Source organism: Carlito syrichta, unplaced genomic scaffold (genome assembly GCF_000164805.1).
Source record: "Carlito syrichta isolate Samal-C Ts95f unplaced genomic scaffold, Tarsius_syrichta-2.0.1 Scaffold315850, whole genome shotgun sequence".
In the NCBI taxonomy this organism is placed as follows: Eukaryota; Metazoa; Chordata; class Mammalia; order Primates; family Tarsiidae; genus Carlito; species Carlito syrichta.
The window spans coordinates 489,762-511,877 of NW_007259946.1; the positions used below are offsets into that span (position 1 = coordinate 489,762).

The 22,116-nt window shown below is 53.0% G+C and overlaps 1 protein-coding gene and 1 pseudogene across 2 annotated transcripts in view; one reads left to right on the top strand and one right to left on the bottom strand.

Annotated features, from left to right (window-relative positions):
* Positions 1 to 2,817: 2,817 nt before the first annotated feature.
* On the top strand, positions 2,818 to 3,192 carry LOC103276038 (annotated as a pseudogene). The gene has a single exon (XR_505348.2). The product of XR_505348.2 is annotated as a transmembrane protein 258 pseudogene (transcript).
* Positions 3,193 to 5,135: 1,943 nt separating this feature from the next.
* Positions 5,136 to 22,116, bottom strand: part of DHRS3 (dehydrogenase/reductase 3) — a 47,197-nt gene continuing 30,216 nt past the window's right edge. Inside the window, exons 2-6 of the mRNA XM_008073460.2 lie at positions 15,146 to 15,289; positions 14,545 to 14,664; positions 13,976 to 14,214; positions 8,402 to 8,527; positions 5,136 to 5,659 (exon numbers count right to left, since the gene is read on the bottom strand). Coding sequence (XP_008071651.1) covers positions 5,575 to 5,659; positions 8,402 to 8,527; positions 13,976 to 14,214; positions 14,545 to 14,664; positions 15,146 to 15,289 — 714 coding nt within the window. The 3' untranslated portion in view covers positions 5,136 to 5,574. The remainder of the gene's footprint in view (positions 5,660 to 8,401; positions 8,528 to 13,975; positions 14,215 to 14,544; positions 14,665 to 15,145; positions 15,290 to 22,116) is intronic.

Genomic DNA, 22,116 nt, shown 5'->3' on the forward strand with positions numbered 1-22,116 from the left:
GCTCCGTGATCCAACCTTCGCAGCCAGCAAGCGTGGGTCGGCCCCTCCTCCGGAGCCCTCCTCTGAGGCCTGCTGCCCACCCGAGGGGGTCCGCGTGAGGGAACAGCTTCCTAGCAGGGTACGGGCGATGTCGATCCTCCCAGAGCCGTGGAGAGATGTGGGTGCCCATGGGCTGCTCAGAACCAGCGATGGTGGGAGGTGAAGAGAAGTGTCTTGCAGATGTCCCGCCCATCCACAGGCGCTGAGGACAGTCGCTCCTGTTCCCACGCAGCACCCCTGTCCTGCCAGGGTCCCTTTGCTCTGCCCTCCCAGGGACCCCCCTTCCACCACCGCACTGGGGTCTTCTTCAGAGCACAGCTTTCTCCCACCCCTACCACTAGGGTGCCAGCCAGGCCTCACAGGATGCCACCGTCACAGGCCAGGACAAGGCAGTGACCCCAGGAGGCCTGAGAGGCGGCGGGGTCTTGGCTGGGAGCTGTGTGAGCTGCCAGCGTCCCAGCACACCCTCAGAAGGTCCCAACTGTCTGAGTCCCCTTCGCACTGGAGGCTCACCCCAGCCCTGGGAGGCAGGAGGGCAGGAGCATCTGCCGCCTCGGTTCTGCAGATGAGGAAAGTTGATGTTACACATCCTGGGAAGCCCCCATGGTGGGGCCTGGAGGACCTGAGCACGCTGGTGTGGCTGTTTGAGCACCAAGGCTGCTAAGAGCTGAGGGCTTTGGGGGGACTTGAGAGGTGGGGAAGGGTGCTGGACCCTGCGAGGCTCGGGGGCAGAAGCCCCCAGACCCGGGCCAGGCCAACTCTGACACAGAGAATGGCCCTCAGATTGTGAAGGGCCATGTGTCAGCAAATATCTGTAAGTTGAATCTCAGTTTGACAGTCCCCTTCTAAGGGAGCTCAGCATGACCAGGGCACCCGTGAGCTGCACCAGACCTTCCTTCTGGGTTGAAGGATGTTTGCCACCTTCTGGCTTTGCCTAAGTGAGCTGTCTATATAGAAGCCGTCTTCACAAACAGACCTCTTGTCCATGGTCTGCGTCCTCTGGGAGGTCCCCCCAAATAGCGGAGATAACTCCTCAGAGGAGACCTGGATGCCCTGTGGTGGTGGGAGTCTCTTCTCTCCTTAGATGACCCCCTTGCCCAAGCATCCACTGCTGTCCCCTTCCTTCTGCTGGTCAGGGCTTCCGCAGATGGATTCCTTTGTTTGTGACCTGGCTTTTTTTTTCGGCCCCCATCAGACTGGGGCATCCCCAGGGGCAAGGACTGTCTCCCCCATCAGACAGGGCTTTCCGGGGCAGCAAGGGCCAAGCCGTGTGGTCATTCCAGGGGCTTGCTGTCACCCTACTCCCTCCTGAACATCAGTTTGGCCCGAGGAGAAGAGAGTCTATTTCTCACAGCATCCTGGTCCCAAGAGCAGGGTGGTGGTCACAGGACTCGATTCCTGGCCACTCGCCGGGCTGGAGAGCCTGGGCCCCTGGACAGGTGCCAGGATGGGTCTTGGGTCTGGCGCCTCCCTGGGCTCAGGGCCCACCCTCCATCTGGGTCTCTTTGGGGCTGGGGAGGCACCCTGAGCATGGCAACTGGGTCATTTCCCAGGACCCAAGTTGTATTCCCAGGGCTGGCATGCCCAGTCCTGCCCCTCGGGGTTCGGCACTTGTCACTCTCCCTTGCATGGCCAAGCGGAGGGACGGAATTAGCTCTCCACTCTCAAGGCTCTCCAAGCAGCCAAACCATCTGGGAGAGGGACCAGAATGTGTCTCCTGGGACTCTGCCCAAGGCTCTTTCTTCTGGTTCCTCTGGGAAAAAATCCAGCAAAAGACTGAAAGTGTCCTGGCTGATATGGAGGGGATGGGGTGGAACCAGGCCCTGCCCTGCCACCGGGAGAGGGCCCTGGGGCTCTGGGAAGCCAGGGTCCCACGCTGCCAAGACAGTGATGGGTCCTCAGTGGGCTCCGGGGAGGGCTGGCTGGGACTGCGCCCTCCCAGAGTTCAATCCAAGCTCAGGGAGCCTTGCTGCATCCTGGCCTGCAGGCCAGATACAATTTCATGGAAACTCAGGAGCCAAATCTTCTCCAAAAGGCTGGCCTGGTGCCAGTCTGCAAGCAGAAGGATCCGCGGCTCCAGGATGGTCAGGAAAATTGGGGCCCAGCAGACAGGACCCCTCCACATCCTCTTCATCTATCCCTGCCCACTGAGATGCACCCGTTCACCTCTCATCTCCCGGGAGAGCCCGTGGCAGGCACCTGCCCTGTGAACCCTCCCTTGTTGTCCAGACATGCTGAGGTGGTGTGATGGGTGCAGACATTCCAGCGGGACCCCTTCAGCACCCCCACACTGCGGCAACTCGTTTTCATGAACCAAAAGTCAAGAGATGAATGGGAACCAGTTGCAAGGGGACATGAAGGGCAGGGAGAGCTGGGTTCAAGTTCCAGCTCTAGTGCTCACAAGCCCTGCCAGCCAGGACAAGGGTTGCCCTGCTTGGGGCCTGTCTTCTCATCTGTTAAATGGGCTTCCGACTACTCCCTCCTAGGTTGAGATGAGCCGCACTGACAGTTGCCTCTCTAGAGCTCCGCTTAGCACCTGCTGCATACTTCAGAGAGCCACTACATCCTCGAGCTGGTGACTGGGAGCTGACTGTCTGCTTCCTCCATACTTGGCCTAAATTTTAAGTTTTCTCCATGACATCGTCCCCGGCGTGGAAATCACATTATGTGTCAAAGCTACCTACTGCTCCTCCATGGGGGACTGGATTTCCGGCTGCCTCCAAGGCAGACTCGATCGCGTGACCTGTTCTGGCCAATGAAATGTGAGCAGAAGGATCGGCGGCTCGCCCAGAGCCCGGCAAAATGGAGCTCGAAGCTAGGAGCAGATGCACCAGCCCTGTGAACCCAGCGGTCTTTCCACATCTGACCGTGGTGCTCTTGGCCATTGGCATGTTCTTCACCGCCTGGTTCTTCGTGTATGAGGTCACCTCCACCAAGTACACTCGCGATATCTACAAAGAACTCCTCATCTCCCTGGTGGCCCCGCTCTTCATGGGCTTTGGAGTCCTCTTCCTGCTACTCTGGGTTGGCATCTACGTGTGAGCGCCCCAGGGTACCAGCCAGGCCGCTTCACTGAATCCCTGCTTTTGTAAATTAATTTTTTTTTACTGTGCTGGAAGCGTCCCGCTTGCTACTTACAATAAAGGCAGATGTGTTTAAAAAAAAAAAGAAATGTGAGCAGAAGTGACGTGGGTTGCTTCCAGGCAGAAGCTTTCAGAGGCAGTTTACCAGGTGTGTCTATCTCTGCCACAAGACATCCACCCAGGTGGAGGTTACCCCATCAGCCTGAATTCCAGAGCAAAGATGACCCAGAGCTGGGCTGTGGCCACTCTCGAAGGACAAGTAGCAAGAGTACGATGAAAAGTTTCCTTGTTGAAAGCCATTGAGACTTAGGGGTCCCATCCTGGCTGGTAACTTCATGGTTGCTGCAGTCTTTAAGGCGGTCTCTGAGAGCAGTTTTTCCGTCTTCAGCGGCTGCTGGGTGGCACGGATGATCAAGAGGACAAATGTTATGCCTCAGATTTGGCGGCCACCCTGTAGGTACCATCCAGAGTGGCTGGAATTATGGCTTGGCCTTTCTGTGCCCAGACCAGATCGACGATCCCCTGAGTTGAATCTAATCTTCCTTTAATGTGTTTTGGGAGAGTTTGGCCTGAGGTTTGTATGCACGTGCAGGCCTTATGCGTCTCATGGGGAAATCAGAGGCCTGTGACCTTCTTCTCCTCATGCCCGGGGGACCCTGCCTGCGCCTCCCGCCATCCTGCTTCCACCTGCTGTGTGGGTGGAGACTACTTTTTTTTTTTTTTTTTTGAGTTGGAGTCTCACTCTGGCGCCCAGGTTAGAGTGCAGTGGCATGCACACAGCAACCCCAGCCTCGACCTGCTGGGCTCCAGCGATCCTTCCGCCTCAGCTTTCCAAGTAGCCGGAATGACAGGCATGCACTACCACGCCCAGCTAATTTTTTGATTTATTGTAGAGATGAGGTCTTGCTGCCCAGGCGGGTCTCGAACCCGTGGGCTCAGGCAATCCACTAACCTCAGCCTCCCAAAGGCGTGGGATTACAGGCTGAGCCACGGAACCCGGTGGTGGAGGCTACTTAATAGAGATTGCCTCCAAGGTCAGGTTTACTAAGCTTGCGACCTCAGGGGAGCAGGCAAACCAGAGGAGCCAGAGGTGACACTACACAGTCTCTCCCCCCACTGACGGAGCCTGTGCCAATCCCTTTCTGCCACTCCAGACCTCCCCCTGCTCCTGCAATCAAATGGTTCATGGGTTCTGTACACCCTTCAGCACTAGCCTTACCTTGATGAGCTGTCACTAACTGTGTCCAGTGACTCACGATCCTTTTCAACCAGATTATTTATTTGAGTCAAGGTCTCACTCTGTCGCCCAGGATGGAGTGCAGGGGTATCATCATGGCTACTGCAGCCTCGACCTGCTGGGCTCAGGCCATCCTTCTTCCTCAGCCTCCTGAGTAGCTGGGACTACAGGTGTGCGCCACTATGCCTGGCTAGTTTTCTAAATTTTTTGTAGAGATGAGGTCTCGCTATGTTGCCCAAGCTGGTCTCTAACTCCTGGACTCAGGCAATCCTCCCACTTCGGCCTCCCAGTGTGTTGGGATTACAGGCGTGAGCCCCTACACTCGGCCTCAACCAGATAACTGACCTCTTGTACTGGTGGTCTGCAGAGTTTCAGCTTCTCAGCCATGTTCCCCTCAGCACCAAGCACATGCGAGGTAGACAGTGGGTGTTCAGTAAACACTGATTCCACTCTCCTGAGTTGGTGGCCTGGTGGCTGGTGGCACTGTGGCAGAACAGAGGGCAGCTAGAGCCATGACCGGCTCTCTGCAGACTAGCTCATGAAGGACACTCAGGGAAGCAAAGTGGCCCCTGAACCCATGGATGGCCTGGCAGAGGAACCAGACCCCACCCCCGGCCTCCAGGCTTGTACTCCAGTTTCTCTCCTCACCTCTGCTCCCTCCTCCATTCTCAGGAGCCAGGACCCTGAGCAGATCAATTCAGACTCTCAAAGGATGGAGTTTTATAGTTGGGGCTGGCCTCCTCCCAACTGCCCACTGAGGATTCGAACAAAGGAACTCACAAACGCCATCTCTCTTTATTTTCCATTCCCGCCGTTCAACCAGTTTGTGCAAGCCGAGGCTGAGTGGGTTTCGGAAGGGGAGGCGGAGCACCTGGGGACAGACTCTCCTGAAAATGGTCTATGCACGCTGCTGAGGCTGGTTAGACTTGAGAAGCAATTGAACAATAGACTCTACAGAATTGGAAATGTACAAGAGCATCATCAAGGCGGCCGCTGGCTGGTTTCCTGCCTCCCCATGGGGGTCAGAGTTACACGCACCAATCCTGTGCAAAGGTCCTGAGGCTGGCCTGTGGGGCAGCCAGATTCTCCCTGGGGACCGGAGCCACCCTGCTCACCCAGCAGAAGTGTGCCAGCGGGCGGGCCCATGAGTGTGTGCCCAGGGTCTGTGGCCCCTCAGACTCCATGGTTCCTCGAGCATGTCTCTGCACCTTGCCTCTATGTCCGCCCTTTGAAAGTGTTCATGCAAGTGTAGGTTCCTGAGAATTTATGGATCTCTTCGAGGGCGGCCTGTGGAAGTATGCTGGGGAAGCGGGAGGAAGAAAAGAAGACAGTCAGCGGAGGAGACCCTGGGCTGGGCCGCTGGGGCCGCTCGAGACAGGACAACAGAGTTGCTTCCCAGAAGCGTTTCCCATCCCTCTCCAAGCCACACACCAGCTTCCCCAACCCCAAACCCCCACTCGGCCTCTGTGAGGAAGGGCTTTTAAGTAAGTGGAAAAGTTGACAAGGCTTGGGAACTGCTAGGAACAACCTTTCAAGGCCACACTCATAGCATCTCAGGGCCTGGGGGGTGTCTTCGAGACCAATCTCAATCTCTACGTGTGCCATAACGATTTCCTGTATGGGTCTGAGGAGTCAGGTATGCGTCGGGAGCTGCACCCTACGGCGAGATATCCCAGGCTCACCCTCAGCTACCGAGGGAGCCCTCAGTCTGTTTGTGGAATCAAATTGAAGGGCCCTGGCTCACTCTAGGCACAAGATGGGAAACACTGGCTTCTGGCCAGGGCAATCTGGAAGGCTTCCTGGGTACCAGAGTTGAACCTTGAAAAGTTCCTCTTGGGGAAGGTGAGGAGGGATACCACGCAGGGAACGGGGGAGGGGTGGCCTCGCTTCCTCTCGGAGAGTGGTGGGGGGAAAGTGTGGGCCGGGGGCTTACTGTGGAGAGTGCTGAGATATTCTAGACACTCACTTTTCTCTAGAAAGTTCCAAAGGCTTCTAAGAAGCTCCCCCGAGGCGAAGGGTGGCAGCCCTGCCTTGGTGAGGACCTGAGCCCCTGCTCTACTAGGGGCTCCCCGAGGCCACCCAGAAGCCACTCAGATCAACATCAGGATGGACTGAGGGAAGCCAAGATGTGGTCTGAACGTCCCGGGCGCCCCTCCCTGCGCCTGTGACAGGGCGCTGAGATTGGAGGAGAAAGTCTGACTGGCCTTGTCCCCTCAGGTTCAAGGTTTCTGTGCCCTCTGCATCCATGGACACCCCAGGGAAAGCCAGTTTTCCTGAGAGTTCATGTCTCCTGTGAGCTGGGGCTGGCAGGGCATTCGTGGATTTCCTTCCCAAAAAGACCTTCCGGGCTGGAGGGGGTTGGTCAGGCGGGGCCCGGGGGGCTGGAGCTGGCCGGGGTTCAGGACAGCCAAGAGCCCACGGCCACTCATGGCTCCAGGGATAAAGACCTCCCTGTTAACCAAGATCCAAGGGAATTGTGCTCAGGTGGTCCCTTGCAAGAGCCAGCTCGGCGTGGGACTGGGATGGGAAGGGTTTGCTACACAGGGTGGAAAGTTCTAGGGGAATATGATGCTGGGCAAATTCTGGAGGAAAACGATCTCCTATATAAATGACACCTTCCTGAAGTGGTCTGCCCTAGTAAATCCCATCTGACTAGTACTATGACATTTCTGGGAATTCTGAGTCCTTGACTTCAAGATCTCTGCATTCCCCATGACAGTAAACGTCCTAAGGGCTGGGGCTATGTTTTAGAATCGCTAAAACAGTAGTTCTCAAAGTGTAGTCCAGGAACCCTTGGGGGTACCCGATATCTCTTCAGGAGTCTGTGAGGTCAAATTATTTATAATAATGCTGAGATGTTATTTTTATTTTTCACTCTCATCCTCTCCATGTGCAGTGGAGTTTTCCAGAGGCGACATGACATGGGATAGCACCGCAAACTACAATCAGAAGCAGATGTAAGCATCTGGTTGTCCTCAGGCCGGGCACGGTGGCTCAAGCCTGTAATTCCAGCACTTTGGGAGGCCGAGGAAGGAGGATTGCTTGAACCCAGGAGTTCAAGACCAGCCTGGACAACATAGCAAGACCTCGTCTCTACAAAAAATTAGCTGGGTATGGTGGTGCTCACCTGTAGTCCCAGCTACTCAGGAGGCTGAGGCAGAAGGATCTCCTGAGTCCAGGAGGTCAAGGCTGTGGTGAGCCGTGACTGTGCCACTGTACTCCAGCCTGGGCAACAGAGTGAGACCCCGAATCAAAAAAAAAAAAAAAGAACCTAGCTGTCTTAAATTAAACCAGACAGCAAAGAAATTTGCAAAAATGTATAACAATGTTGCTCCTTACTATATTTATTCTGTTTTGGAATATATAATTATCTGTCATAAAATATATTAATGCCATGGGTTTGTTATTATTTATAAATGGCTAAATATTGTACATATAACCAACCAAATGCAGACATCTCATAGCATTTTTCTCAGTTTTAATTTTTTTTTTTTTTTTTAGTTGGAGTCTCACTCTGTCGCCCAGGCTGGAGTGCAATGGCACACTCACGGCCACCCCAGCATTGACCTGCTGGGCTCTAATGATCCTTCCACCTCAGCCTTCCAAGTAGCTGGAACTATAGGCATATACTACCACGCCTGGCTAATTTTTATTTATCTTCTACTCATTGTAGAGACAAGGTCTCACCAAGCTGCCTGGGGTTGGTCTTGAACCTGCAGGCTCAGGCAATCCACTTGCCTTGACCTCCCAAAGTGCTGGGATTACAGGCCGAGTCACCGAGCCCAGCCAGTTGTAATTTCTAACATATTAAATCGTGACAGACACAACTGACATGAACAAAAGTTCTTTGGGTTCCTCCATATTTTTAAGACTTGACTGGGTCCCTGAGACTAACAACTTTGAGAATCACTGACCTATGGTAAGGACAGTACATCGATGGCTGACACACCACCACTCCTCATTCTCGTGCCCATGACAGACATGACTAATCAATCACACATATACTGTCTCCTGATCCAGAGCGTTCTCCCCAGCATCATACCTTTTCAAGATAATGAGGGCGTGCATTGTCCAGGGGAGCAGAAGGAGGGCTTGGTTGAGCTGTACGGCTTCCACCGTCCTCCGGGCCACCGTTTCTGGCTTCAGTGGGGGGAAGAGGTTGGGAAACCTGAATGCAGAAAGAGACGCAGTGAGTTTCTCCAGGAGGGGCACATGCTTGTGCCGGAAGCCTTTCTGTAGCTGACAGACCTAGGTCACCCTTTTGCCTTTCCTGTTCGAGAGACTCGAGGCCTGTTGGGAATATTCCCCCACCCACCTCGTTCCACATTCCTTCATGCTCCTACCTAGTACATGGGGTCTCCAGGACTTCCAGCCCACCCACCTGGGACTCACCCTCCAAAGCCCTCCAGGGGCTCCCAGCACACATGGGCTCTGTCCCATGCTCTCCAAAGGCTGCACAAGCTGGGCCCTGCCTGTCGCTGTGAACCCTCTCCCCTGGTTGCTCTGCTCCAGCAGAACCAACCTGTCTCTCTGTTCTGGTTACACTGCTCTTTCCTGTCATGGCCTTTTGCCAGCTGTCCCAAAGATCTGGCTCCCCCCTCCCGGCTCTCCCTCGGGCAACGTCTCAGGTCAACCTCCCCAGAGTGGCCTCTGACTCCACTCTGGCTCACTTCCTTGACCACATCTGCCCCCATCTAGAATGGCCCTGCTTGTCAGGTCGTTTGTCAGTGGCCTGCCTCCACCCTCAGACTGTGAGTCCCAGGAGGGCAGAGACCCAGTTGGTCTTGCTCCTTGTGTCTCCAGCATCTAGCACAGTGTCCGGCACACAGTAGGTGCTCAATAAATCCTTGCTGAGTGGATGAACCCCGAATGGCTGGCTGTTCCCCAGTGTGTCCAGCTCATTCTTTCTGGAGCAGGGCTTAGCAAGAGTTGTCTTCTGCCCAGCCTGCTGGTTCACTGACTCGTTCATTCATTCATGGATTCATCCAAACATTTCCAGAGTATTTTCCCAGGAATTTCAGGATGAATGAATGATTAAATATCATTCAAATATCAAAAGCATCTGATCCCAGACCCAAACAATGATGACAGCTTCCTAAGTGCCAGGTCTATGCACAAATTATTCCCCCAACTTACAGATGAGGAAACCAAGGCTCTGGGGAGTCAGTGGGGCACAAGGGACTCAACGCCAGGCTAATGCTCTAAGGCCCGTGCTCACTGTTCTTCCTGCCCCTCCTGGGCCTGTAGGTGCAGGGCTGCTGCTGCTGGTTCTGACCTCAGTCCCACAAAGGGCTTGTGATCCGCTCTGGCACCAGGAAGATTAAGGTGATGAGTCACTGCGTCTGAAGTCTCAGCCCTCAGACTCCCAGCATGCGCTTGGCCTCAGAGGCACAAGGATCTCACCCCTGCCTGTATGCTCTTTGCCATCAGGATGGTGTCTCTAAGAAGCCCACAGCCCTGCAGCCTAGAGGGGTCAACCTCCGGGGTTCTGCTGGGGTGAACGTGTTGAGGCAGCTTACTGCTATGGGGATCTTATCGACACGGCAGACAGTCTAGATTCTCTGGCCTTGCCCTGTGGCCTGTCCCATTTCTTGGGGAAGGGAAGACAGGATGGACAGACCAGGCTCCCTGGGCTTGGGGTGGACCCTTCCTGGTAAGACCCCTGCAGGAAAACCTGACTGAGGAGGCCTCCAGCCCATCTGTGGGTGGGACTCTCTCCTTCTTTTATGTGGTAGGTAGGATGGGTCCACAGGGAGCTGGCAGAGTTACTAACCTCCCATGGAAGCAGCAGCAATTTGTGGCAGAAGCATGCTCAGCTAGCTGTGTGGCCTTGGTCAAGGAACTTTGCTTCCTGAACCCCAGTTTTCTCGTCTAACACGGGGATAAGAGCTCTCTTGCATGGTTGCTATGAGGACAAAAAGCAGCAGTGCTTGTGAAGCGACTGGCAGTATAGCTACAACATAGAAGAGGCTCCACAAATGGTGATCTGCAAACAGAAGCACCCATCGGTGTGGCCAGTCTTGCTGGGAAACCCACCCATTTTGCCTTAACGTGCCTCCCACCTCCAGCCCTGGAAAGCAGCTAAGCATGGTCGCAGGAGGAAATTGAGGCTTTTATTCAGTTCTTATTCTCTTGGGAAATGGGACTGGGTTAAGTCCGCTCCTCCTCTTCTGGCCAAGCCTTCGGGGCTCTCTGCATACCCACAGTTACAGGTGGCTGACAATCACCTGGTGCTCACTATCTGCCGGGCACAGCTACTCAATTTCATATACAGGTGCTCATCTAACCCATGAAGTAGGAGTACTATTAACAATCCCTTTTTATGGATGAGGAAACCGAGTCACAGGAAAGTTAAGTAACTTGCCTGAGGTCACACAGAGTTGAGATGTTATCCCAGGTCGTTTGGGCCCACACTCTGAACCACTATGAAAAATGACTCGGAAAAACCTTGAATTTCCTTCTTATCATGGCAGAGAGGAAAGTATGCTAGATGGTGAGATAGACACTGTGATATCCCACTTCTGTGCTCAGGGTGCTCAATGAAAGCTGTGATTGCCACAGTTGCACTTCTGTCCAATATGCACTTACTGAGCACCCACTGAATACTCAAATGAAAAGAAATGAGGGGAAAAGCCAACATGGAACATAAACAGGCATTAGTCCAGCCTCCTAAATTAAGAATTTATGATAATTTGCATGCAAGCCAGGTGGAAATATATACTGTGACAAACTGTGAAGATACGGTCTGCTAGGAAAATTAATAATGTATGCATTTATGAAGACATTTATTGTTAGTGAAAGTAATAAGAGAAACAGCTGTTTATTGAGCATCTAGAATGTTCTGGATTTTGCACTAGATGCAGTACATGTATCCTTTCTAATTCTCCCAATAATCCCATGAGGTGAGTATTACTTCCATTGTTTACACATGAGCAAAATAAAGCTCAGAGAGGTAACAAAACTGGCCCAAGGCACCACAATAAGAGTAGCTGAGGGAGATTCAAAGCAGGTATTTTTGATTCCTGACAACCAAAGCTGCTCTGTTCCTATTAATAATGACTAAGGTATTTGGAGAGATTCCCGTGTGGCGTGCACCACGCTAAATTGTCTCATTTAATTTTCACAATGACCCTTCCAGCTGAAGCATGCGGTTCAGAAGGCAGATCATCATATGCCAGCTTGCAAACACCAGGGAAAATCATTAGGGATAATTTCTGGTCTTTTCTTTTCCTTTCCTTTTTTTTTTTTTTTTTTTGAGTTGGAGTCTCACTCTGTTGCCCAGACTGGAGTGCAGTGGCACGCTCCCAGCCACCACAGTCTCGACCTGCCGGGCTCCGGCGATCCTTCCGCCTCAGCCTTCCAAATAGCTGGAACTACAGGCACGTGCCACCACGCTGGCTAATTTTTGATTTATTGTAGAGATGAAGTCTCTCCAAGTTGCCTGGGTGGGTCTCAAATCCGCAGGCTCAGGCAATCCACTCGCCTCGGCCTCCCAAAGTGCTGGGATTATAGGCTGAGCCACCAAGCCCGGCCTCCTTTTCTCTTCTGAGTCAGTGTCTCACGCTGTTGTCCAGGCTGGAGTGCAGTAGCCCGCTCGTGGCAACCTTGAACTCCTGAATTCAGGTAAATCTCTTGCCTCAGCCTCCTAAGCAGCTGTGGGACTACAGGCACACACCACCATATCCAGCTAATTTTTCTTTTCTTTTTTTTTTTTAGAGATAAGTTCTTGCTATATTGCCCAGGCTGGTCTTGAACCCTTGGGCTCAAGTGATCCTCTCGCCTTGGCTTCTGAAGTACTGGGATTACAGACATGAGCCACTATACCTGGCCCCGGTTTTCATTTATCTATAACCTTATGCCCCAACACAACTGTACATTATTATAGCAACATTTTATTTTTTGAGACGGGGTCTTGCTAGGTTGCTCAGGCTGGTCTTGACCTCCTGGGCTCAAGCCATCCTCCTGCCTCGGCCTTCTGAGTAACTGGGACCACAGTCACGTGTTACTCGGCTCCTGAGCACTGTTTATTGGGTACTTACTATGCAGCACATGTGGTGTTCCACACCAGATTCCATCTTACCCTCACCTCAGAGTCTGTTATGTAGACATTTTCAACACCCCATTTTATAGACCAGCAATGAAGGCCAGAGCAGTAACCAATCAGACTCAGTGTTACACAGGACATCACAGCAACAGGGGAGTCACCACCTGATGCCTGGATTCCAAGCTTGAGCTTTGAACCGGTGGCCCCAAGTCCCCTGGGTTTAATGAGTCTGGAAGAGAGGCCTCCCTATTTCTCTATATTGAGCTACGATTTACATACAATAAAAAGGCATATAGCTTAACTTTCACCTATTTAACCACTGCCCAGATCAAGAAGACAGACCATTTCTAGCCTGGAAAGTTCCCCAGGCTGTATCCCCATCCCCTCCAGGGGCAGCTGCTGGTCTGATTTCCATCACGGCAACCCAGCTATGCCTGTTTCAGAACCTCGCATCCATGAACCAGGCGGGATGTGTTCTTCCCCTCTGGCTCCTGGAGCTGAGCTTACTGCTTCAAGATCCATCCACGTTGCTTGGATCCATCCTCCTTTCCCTTGTTGCTGGGTAGCACCCTCCCCTCTCCTCGGCTCTCCCTCCCCCAAAGGCATTCAGGCCTGGCGTTTTGTACGAGCTCCCTGGGCTGAGAGGCAGGACCCTAACCCACCACTGCCTCCTGCTGCCTTGCAGTCAAGAATGAAGCCAGCCAGGCTCGGTGGCTCAGCCTGTAATTCTGCGCCTTGGGAGGCTGAGGTGAGTGGATTGCCTGAGCCCATGGGTTTGAGACCCACCTGGGCAGCGAGACCTCATCTCTACAATAAATAAAAAAATCAGCCGGGCGTGGTAGCGTGCGCCTGTAATTCCGGCTACTTGGAAGGCTGAGGTGGAAGGATCGCCGGAGCTCAGCAGGTCGAGGCTGCAGTGGCCAGGAGGGGCCACAGTCTGGGCGACAGAGTGAGACTCCAACTCAAAAAAAAAAAAAAAAAGAATGAAGCCACAGGCAACGGGCCTCTGGGTTATTTTCACATTGAAGCCCTCTCTGTGCACAGCTGCCTGGACAGGCTGGGGGGCACAGGCAAGCTACTCTTCCACAACATTTTAGTTATGAGACTTTTGGCCAGTCTTGCTACTTCTCTGAACTTTATTCTGCTCATCTATAAAACAATGAGATAATATTTACCTCGTAGAGAGGCCAGGCGTGGTGGCTCACGCCTGTAATTCCCAGCACCTTGGGAGGCCAAGGCGGGAGGATTGCTTGAGCCCAGGAGTTTGAGACCAGCCTAGGCAATATAGCGAGACCCTGTCTCCACAAAAAATAAAAAAATTAGCTGAGCACGGTCGCACATACCTGTAGTCCCAACTACTCAAAGAGGCAGAGGCGGAAGGAACACCTGAGCCCAGGAGGTCGAGTCTGCAATAAGCCACGATTGTGCCACGGCACTCCAGCCTGGGTGACAGAGTGAGACTCTGACTCACAAAGATTTTTTTTTTAACCTGGTAGGATTATTGGGTGAATCCTAAACGAAACTCGTAACACATCCGGGGAAAAGCCCTGAGGCCCGCCCCCACTCACTGACCTGACCCTCATGCCCTGGAACATCTCGGTGCTGGTGTGGAAGGGCAGCACCGTGGTGGCACTGACTCCCGGACAGTCCAGCAGCCCCAGCGTCAGGCTCTCCATGAAGGCAAAGGCCGAGGCTTTGGACGTGCAGTAGTCGATGGCGCCAGGGATGGCAGACAGTGCCAGCACAGAGTTGAGACACACGATGTGGCCGTTCTGCAGCTCCAGCATGCGTGGCAAGAAGGCCTTGGTGGTCTGGAGGTGAATGGGGCATCAGTGTGGAGCAGCTGTGGCTCCCCGCAACCCCCTCCCCCTTTCTCAGGGAGAGTAGCCCACCCTGGACACACGGATGCTCCTGTGCCTTCCTGGGCAGGAGGGGCTGAGAGCTCCCAGCCGCAGGACACTGAGCGCACATTCCAGAAAGTTGATGCGCCCCGGGGCCGGTCGTTCCTCTTCTCCGGCCACCTTATCCTTGGACCTCTCCGCTGGCTCAAGTCCAAGTCCTGGCAAGCGTCCCCCTTCCAGCCCCACCCCACCTGGGCTCCCGGCATGTCCAGGGCTGGCTCCGGTCCCGGACCCCCTTACCCAGAACTGGCCCAGGGTGTTGATGTGCTGGGACTTGAGGAGGGCATCATCGTCACTGTCCATCAGGCTCTTCCCGTGGACCACGGCAGCGTTGTTCACCAGGATGGTGATGTCGCCCACCTGTGGGCGAGAGGGGCCGCAGGGCATGAGGGCAGCCGGCCCCAGGGACCAGTGCTCCAAGGGGCAAGGCCTGACCCATGGCCGGCCACAGGGCCTTGGGAAGCCATGTCCTCTCTGAGTGCCAGTCTGGGTTTGTGAGGTGGAGCTGACACTATATCAAGGCTGTTCTGAGGAGCAGAAATGGTTTTCGCTCTCTTGAAGTTCACTCATACACCCAGTCTAAACAGATGACTCAAGACAGGGGAAGGGTTTTCCAAGGAGGCCATGGGACATTTGCCCCCTGGGGTCTACATTTTCAGGGAACACCAGATGACTACTAGTATCATCCCTGCCCATGTTACGTGGGCCAGCTTCATAGGGCAGTTCCCAAAGGTGCCCTGGATGAACTCATTCTGGATAAGCAAATCCCTCTCCCAGGCCACGTGAGAATGTTCCTTCTGCCTGGCCTTAGGCTGAGGATGGAACTTCCCAGGCGACTGACCTTTTCCCGGACCGCTTTGGCCGTCTGGTACACCTCCTCCCGGTTGCCCACGTCACAGATGAAGTAGTGGCACTCGGTGCCCATCTGCCGAATCTCCTCCGTCGTCTCCTTCAGGCATTTCTCAGTCCGGCCCCAGAGAACAATCTGGAAGGAGAGAAAAACAGCCTGGAACGAGTGGTCATTAAGCAAGCCACAGTGATAGGACAGCTGCATCCGAAATTCAAAAAAGTCATTGTCTTTAATTTACTGACTTCTCTGATTCCACTCAAAGATAAAGGTGTACAAAGCAGTTAACAATATCGTTTTTTATTTTTTATTATTATTATTTTTTTGAATTGGAGTCTCACTGTCGCCCAGACTGGAGTGCAGTGGCCGCTCCCGGCCACCGCAGCCTCGACCTGCTGGGCTCCGGCGATCCTTCTGCCTCAGTCTTCCAAGTAGCTGGAACTACAGGCGCGTGCTACCAGGCCCGGCTAATTTTTTGATTTATTGTAGAGATGCGGTCTCGCCTGCCCAGGCGGGTCTTGAACCCGCGGGCTCAGGCAATCCACTCACCTCAGCCTCCCAAAGGCGTGGGATTACAGGCTGAGCCACCGAGCCCGGCTACAATATCATTTTTCAAAGGGACATAGCCTACGCTTAAGGGAACCAGTAGTTTCTGAGCCCAATAATAAGCAATCAATTGATGTGATATTTACAAGCTTTTTTTATCTATTTCTTTCAGCGGGCTGCCTCCTGCCAGCCCAATTCCAGTTATTCTACATCCATAGAGAAAACAGCAGAGCTGCTTCTGTGCAATATTCCAGAACGCGTGTGGTTAGGAACCAGCTGGCCTTCTCACCAATTAGGTCTAGAGCCAGGATTATTAACACCAGCTGTGAGAAGGGACTGGGCGGTTCCGGCCTCGACATTCACAGGGGCTAAGCAGAGCCTTCTACCCAGCTCTAGTCACTCCCGAAGGAAGTTCCGGAAGAGTGGTGGCGACGCTCCTGCTGAGAAGGAACCGCTGCCTCCCCCTCGGGTCATAAACAGGGACTCATAACCCCAAGAGATGACCTCCACAGGACCAATAAGGGCTTGGGCAAATTTATGAAGGGCCGGCCCATAAAAGGCTCAGAAGAGAAGGGCTAATTCCTAACCTTGACCTAAGGTAGGACAACACACCTCCCCACAATGTGTCCGTGGGGCCAGCCAGGTATCTGTTGGCAAAAGGGCTCTGAGTTGGATGATGGGGGGACTGACAGCCCTAACTAAGAATCAGCTTAACTAGCACGAAGGGAGAAAGGCCGGGGGTTGGGTCTCGCACAGGACGACAGAAGCAGAGAAGGAAGAGCTGAAATACGTCTTGGGGGTCAGTTCCGTGGGTTTCTCTTATTTTTTTCTTTTCTTTCTTTTAAAAATTATCAGTGAAATTCTCCTGTTTAAAAACACACACACCAAAATGAACACGGAAACCCCCATGCATGAAACCAATAAAAGAAATAAACGAAACGTCCAACTCCACAATATTTTCTTACTCTAAAGGCTCTGGGAAGACAGACGTTTTACACGGGGGGTTACAGATGGCGGTGCCGGTCACACGGGGCCGGAACCCACTTGATGTCTCTGCTTTGATTCCTTAGGCGGTAAAGAGAAGAATCAGGCAGATAAGGAGTTGCTAATGGTAATAGTTTATCAACTGTGTGCCCTGAGACCTCAGGCCTGTCACTTAAGCAGAAAGGACACAAGCGGGTTTAGCTGGGGGGACACACACACATAGTTTAATAGTCTACAGTGGATTTTATTTTTAAAACTAGAGTTTTGAGAACTTTTAAAATATTTTGTAAAAAAAAGTAGAAATGTTCTCTCAAGTCCTACAACATCTCTGGGAAGGCCTACTTTGAAACTCCACTTGTCTAACCACTTTATTTTAGTTGAAGTCTTGAAACACAGAAAGGGCTTTACAAGGGAGGATTCCATCAGTTAGTCTCCATGTCCACAAAAGTTGGTCCAGGGCAAACGGACTGCAATCAAACTGGCTCCCAGGGACACATTCTGGTCTGCTGAGCTAAAAACAGACTTAGAATGTGTTCCTGCAGGAGTGGCTGGGAGGTTCCGTTCATGGAGAAGAAAAAAGACACATTTGTTCCAGGAAGGCCATTTGGTGCAGGCATCTCCCACCCCGCCCGACACCACCCTTGTCTTGCAGTCATTGCCTTCCAGGTTTCCTGCCATCATTTCTTGTCACCCCGTCTATATGTCCACCCCTCTCTCTCTCCGTCTACCCACCCATTCATCCATCCATCCACTCACCCACACATCCATCCATCCATCCCCCATCTATTCATCCATCCACCCACCTACCCACCCTTCAGTTTCTGAGTATGTCTCTCCTTTCTCCTGTTCCGGCCCCTGCCTCCGGCTCATGTGGGTACCAGGACCATAGGGCTTGCACAGTTCCCTGGGGTCTGGCTGAGGCAGGGAGAGGTGATTCTTGGGATCCTAAGAACTTTGGGGAAGTTGACAGAGAGGGAAAGCGGAAGGCTGAGGACTTGGTGGTAGGTTCAGGGTTCAGATGCCTGGAAGGACAAGTGACCACCCCAGAGGACGCCCTCTATTCTGGGAAGCCTGGGGTCGCTTCTCAGCACACAGGTGGGCATGAGTCTCCATCAGAAGCGGCCTAGGTGCTCCCAGGTCCCAGATGAATGAGCTCTTTCTGCCTCCCTGGTTCTAGATAGGGCAGGGGTCCAAAGATCTGACTGGGAAAGGTGTAGTCAGGGAAGGGAGACAGCACTGTCCACGTGGCTGGGAGACCACCCTGGAGAGGAAGCGAGGTGGGGGTGAGGGGACGGAATGAAAGCTGTGCCCTGCTGTCTTCCATGGCCAGGAAAGGCCACCCAGGTGGGGCCCTAAGGCTTGACTATTTCCTCTCAGGGATCTGTTGAGGACACCCCTGGTGGGCTGGGAGGTAACCCACCTCCCCGGCACTATGATAGGTTTACCTTTCTGCCTCCTCACCTGCAAACCCCTGGGCTGGGATCCCCCTAAGGGCCCCAATTCTGTCTTGTTCATTTTCTCATCGGCCTAGCACAGCATATGCTGTTTGTTACGTAAATGAGTAAAAAGTTTGAGGATGCAGGTGGGATAGGGTGGAAGGTGGTTAAACCATCTCTCAAAGGAAAGAGATCACCCCTCCTTCTTGATGGAGCCACGTAGGGTGGCAGCAGCTTTGACTCAAGGGTCTACTTGGATTGTCAGTGAGACCTGGGGCTCCCAGGACATTGAAATCACCCCAGGCTGGCTGTGAGGAGCCCGCTCCAGCTGGCAAGGGCTAGCCTCAGGCTAGCACAGGCGAGCACGGTACAGGCTGCCGGGCTCACACTCGCTGAGTGTGTCTATGCAAGTCTCGGCATGTTTGTAAGTGGGTTGTCAGTGTGTTTGTGTGCATCTCTCTGAGTGTGTCTGTGTCTGTGAGTGTGTGTCTCTCCACTTATGTGTCTCTTTGTGTGTCTGAGTGTGTGTGTCTGTGAATATGTCTTTCCATCCGTCTGTGTGTCTATCTCTGACCTCCCAGACACTCACAGACTGTGTCTCTGTGTCTATATCTGTGTGTCTGTGAGTACATCTCTGTGAATGTCTGAGTATGTTTCTCAGTGTGTCTCTGTGAGCATTTCTGTGTATCTGTGTCTGTCTCTGTGAGCCCGTCTGTTTCTGTGAGTGGCCGTATGTCTCTGTATATCTCTATGTCTCTTAGTGTATCTCTGTGTGTCTGTGCTCATGTCTCTGTGTGTGTCTCTCAGTATGTCTCTGTGTGTGTCTTTGAGCATCTCTGTGTATCTGTGTCTCTGTGTGTGTCTGTGAACATCTCTGTGTATCTGTGTCTGTGGGTTCCTGTGAGTGGCTGTCTGTATCTGTGTGTTTCTGTGACTGGTTGTGAGCATATCTCTCAGTGTGTCTCTGTGAACATCTGTGTGTGTGTGTCTCTGTGTATGTTTGTGAGCGTCCCTGTGAATCTGTGTCTGTGAGCATCTCTGTGTCTCCGTGTGTCTCTGTGCATGCCTCTGTGTCTCTGTGTATGTGTGTCTCTCAGTATGTCTATGTGTCTGTGAGCATCTGGGAGGTCAGAGGCCCGGATTTCCCCTTAAGCTGGGCTTATCAACAAGGGCTGGGGTGGCTGGCCTTCTCCTAGCCTCCCTTCCCTCCAGGGCCCCCTTCCCCCTCCTTATGACTGGTGAGCAGGAGGCAGGAAGGGGAGAAAGGCCTCTGGACTCCAGAGCGCTGGCCTGCGCTGTTCAGACCCAGAGCCACTCTCACTGTGGCTTCTGCCTGACCCCCTCCAGGCCCTATGCACAGAGGGTTGTCATTATCCACTTTCAGAGCAGAGGAAACTGTGGCTCCGAGAAATTATATGACTTGCCCAAAGTTGCCCTCACAGCAGGTGGCAGAGGGAGGATTCACACCCAGAGCCTTGGCCCTCTACAGACGCGCCCCAGGAACACCAGGCATGGTGGGACGTTGTGCACTTTGAGAATTCTGCTCCCCACCCCTCACGTCCCAGAACTTGGCGTTCCCCCTATCCAGCCAGCCCATCCCCAGCATCCAGTGTCGCTCAGTGTCCACGACAGCCCCGTCTGTCCATCTGCCAGGAGTCCACAAGAGCCTGCTGTGGGCTGGGCACTGTGCCCAGCACTGGGCATCCAAAAGAGAGCAAAAGAGCTGTGGTCCTGCCTCAGGCAACCCACGTCAGCTTGTGGCAGGCAGAAAAGGAATGAGAAAACAGTTGGTCACAATGACAGTAAGTGGGACAAAGAATAAACAAGGAAACCTCATTTGAACTGGGGAATGTATGCAGTGGCCATGTTATGTCCATTTTAAAGATAAGGAAACTGCCATTCCGAGAGTCTAGCAACCTGTCTGAGGTCGCACAGCAACTGAGTGATGGAGCTGGGATTTGAACCGCAGCCTTGTCTGGCTCCACATGCTGCCAGGGACCACCACTCACTCTCCTATAGGAGAAACGGCATCTCCTCTCTTCAAAGGGTTCTGTGGGGGCTGAGGCCGACAGAGCGGGCACCCACTAAGTGTTCAGAACATGCTTGCTACTGGTTGTTCCCGTGGGAGGAGGAGCCGAGTGTCATGGCTTGGAAAAATGCTCAGGAGTCTACGCGGCATTATCCATACAGGGTCATTGCAACTCTAAACATGTAGCAGGTAAACGGGCGTCAACAGGCCACACAGGAACTGGGGCATCTCGGGGCTGGGTCACGGCTGTGGTTGGCTTCTTTATGTTTGTCTGCAAAAGCGAAAAATGTCTGTCGCTAAAGAACAGGTGCCGTAATTTACGATCTTAAAGACAGAAGGTGGGATAAAAGCTGGCCTGTGAGTCCAGTCCCACTTGTCCCCCTGCCCCTGTGGTGCCCTTTGAGGCTCGCATCTGTTGTGAGGTGACTGTCTATTTGCATCTCCCGCCCTTTGTTAAGTGAATGAGTGAGCAGAGCAGCCTGCTGGGGACCCAGAGCTTCCTGCTTATGTCACTCATTGCACAGTATACTCGACCCTGGGTGTGCTGCTATTGCCGCTTGGAGTCTATATCCTGGTCTCTTGGAGGGCAGGGACTAAATCTCACCCGTTCTGGGTTCTCCTGTGACCCCAGCTAGTGCCCAGCACAGGCTGTTTTTCTGTTTTATTTTATTTTATTTTCTTGCTTTTTGAGTTGGAGTCTCACTCTGTCACCCAAACTGGAGTGCAGTGGCATGGGCACAGCCACCACAGCCTCAACCTGCTGGGCTCCGGTGATCTTTCTGCCTCAGCCTTCCATGTAGCCAGAATTACAGGCATGCACCAACACGCCTGGCTAATTTTTTGATTTATTGTAGAGATGAGTTGCTTGGGCTGGTCTCAAACCTGTGGGCTCAGGCAATCCTCTCACCTCTGCCTCCCAAAGTGCTGGGATTATAGGCATGAGCCACCGCACCTGGCATTTCTGTTTTAAATGCCAAGGCTATCTGCGGATTCCTATGCATTCTGCAAAACCCTGTTTGAATGCCCCCTCAGCTGGGCAGCGTCCTTGGCTGCTCCTTCCATCTTCCCTACAACAATAATAGTGCCGTATAATGGCTGACGTCTACTGAGCCTCCTCTAATCCTCCCACTCCACGAGGTGGGTATGCTTACTCTCCCCATTTTATAGGTTTTATAATTTTATAGCTTCAGACAGATAAAGTGACCCACCCAGGGTCACACAGCTCATAATTGCAGAGGAATGTGACTCAGAACATCTGTTCCTCATGGCTAACACTCACCCTTGTTCACCCTCTACAAGCGCCCAGATGTGAACACACTGACCTATTTGAGAACACCCCTGCCTCCCCCATGACCCTGTCCAGTTCTCCAGGGAATCTTATTCATCTCATAACCCCAGTATTCTGCATGGGCCAGGCCCAGAGTAAAAGTTCAGCTACTGTCATCACACGGCACTGCCCTCAGGAAGCCTCTAGAATAATCTGCTGATCTGCTGGGTGTGGTGGCTCATGCCTATAATTCCAGTGTTTGGGAGGCTGAGGTGGGAGTATCACTTGAGATCAAGAGTTCGAGACCAGTCTGAGTAACATAGCAAGACCCCCACCTCTACATTTAAAAAAAAAATTAGCCAGGCATGGTGATGCGTACCTGTAATTCCAGCTACTTGGGAGGCTGAGGTGGAAGGATCACTTGAGCCCAGGAGCTCGAGGCTGCAGTGAGCTATGATTGTGCCACTGCATTCCAGCCTGGGTGACAGAGTGAGACCCTGTCACTACAAAAAAAAAAAAAAGAAAAGAAAAAGTAGAAGAAAAATCTGCTGATGGGGGGATACCAAGTGTTTCCTCTCAGCCAGCCTTTCCTTCCTAGGCCAGAGGGTGGGCGTGAATGCCCACACTTGGCTTTCATTCCTGGAATTCAGATGCAGAGTACCATCCCAACAGTGACACGAGCCAGGTGGTCTCTGGGCAGGTC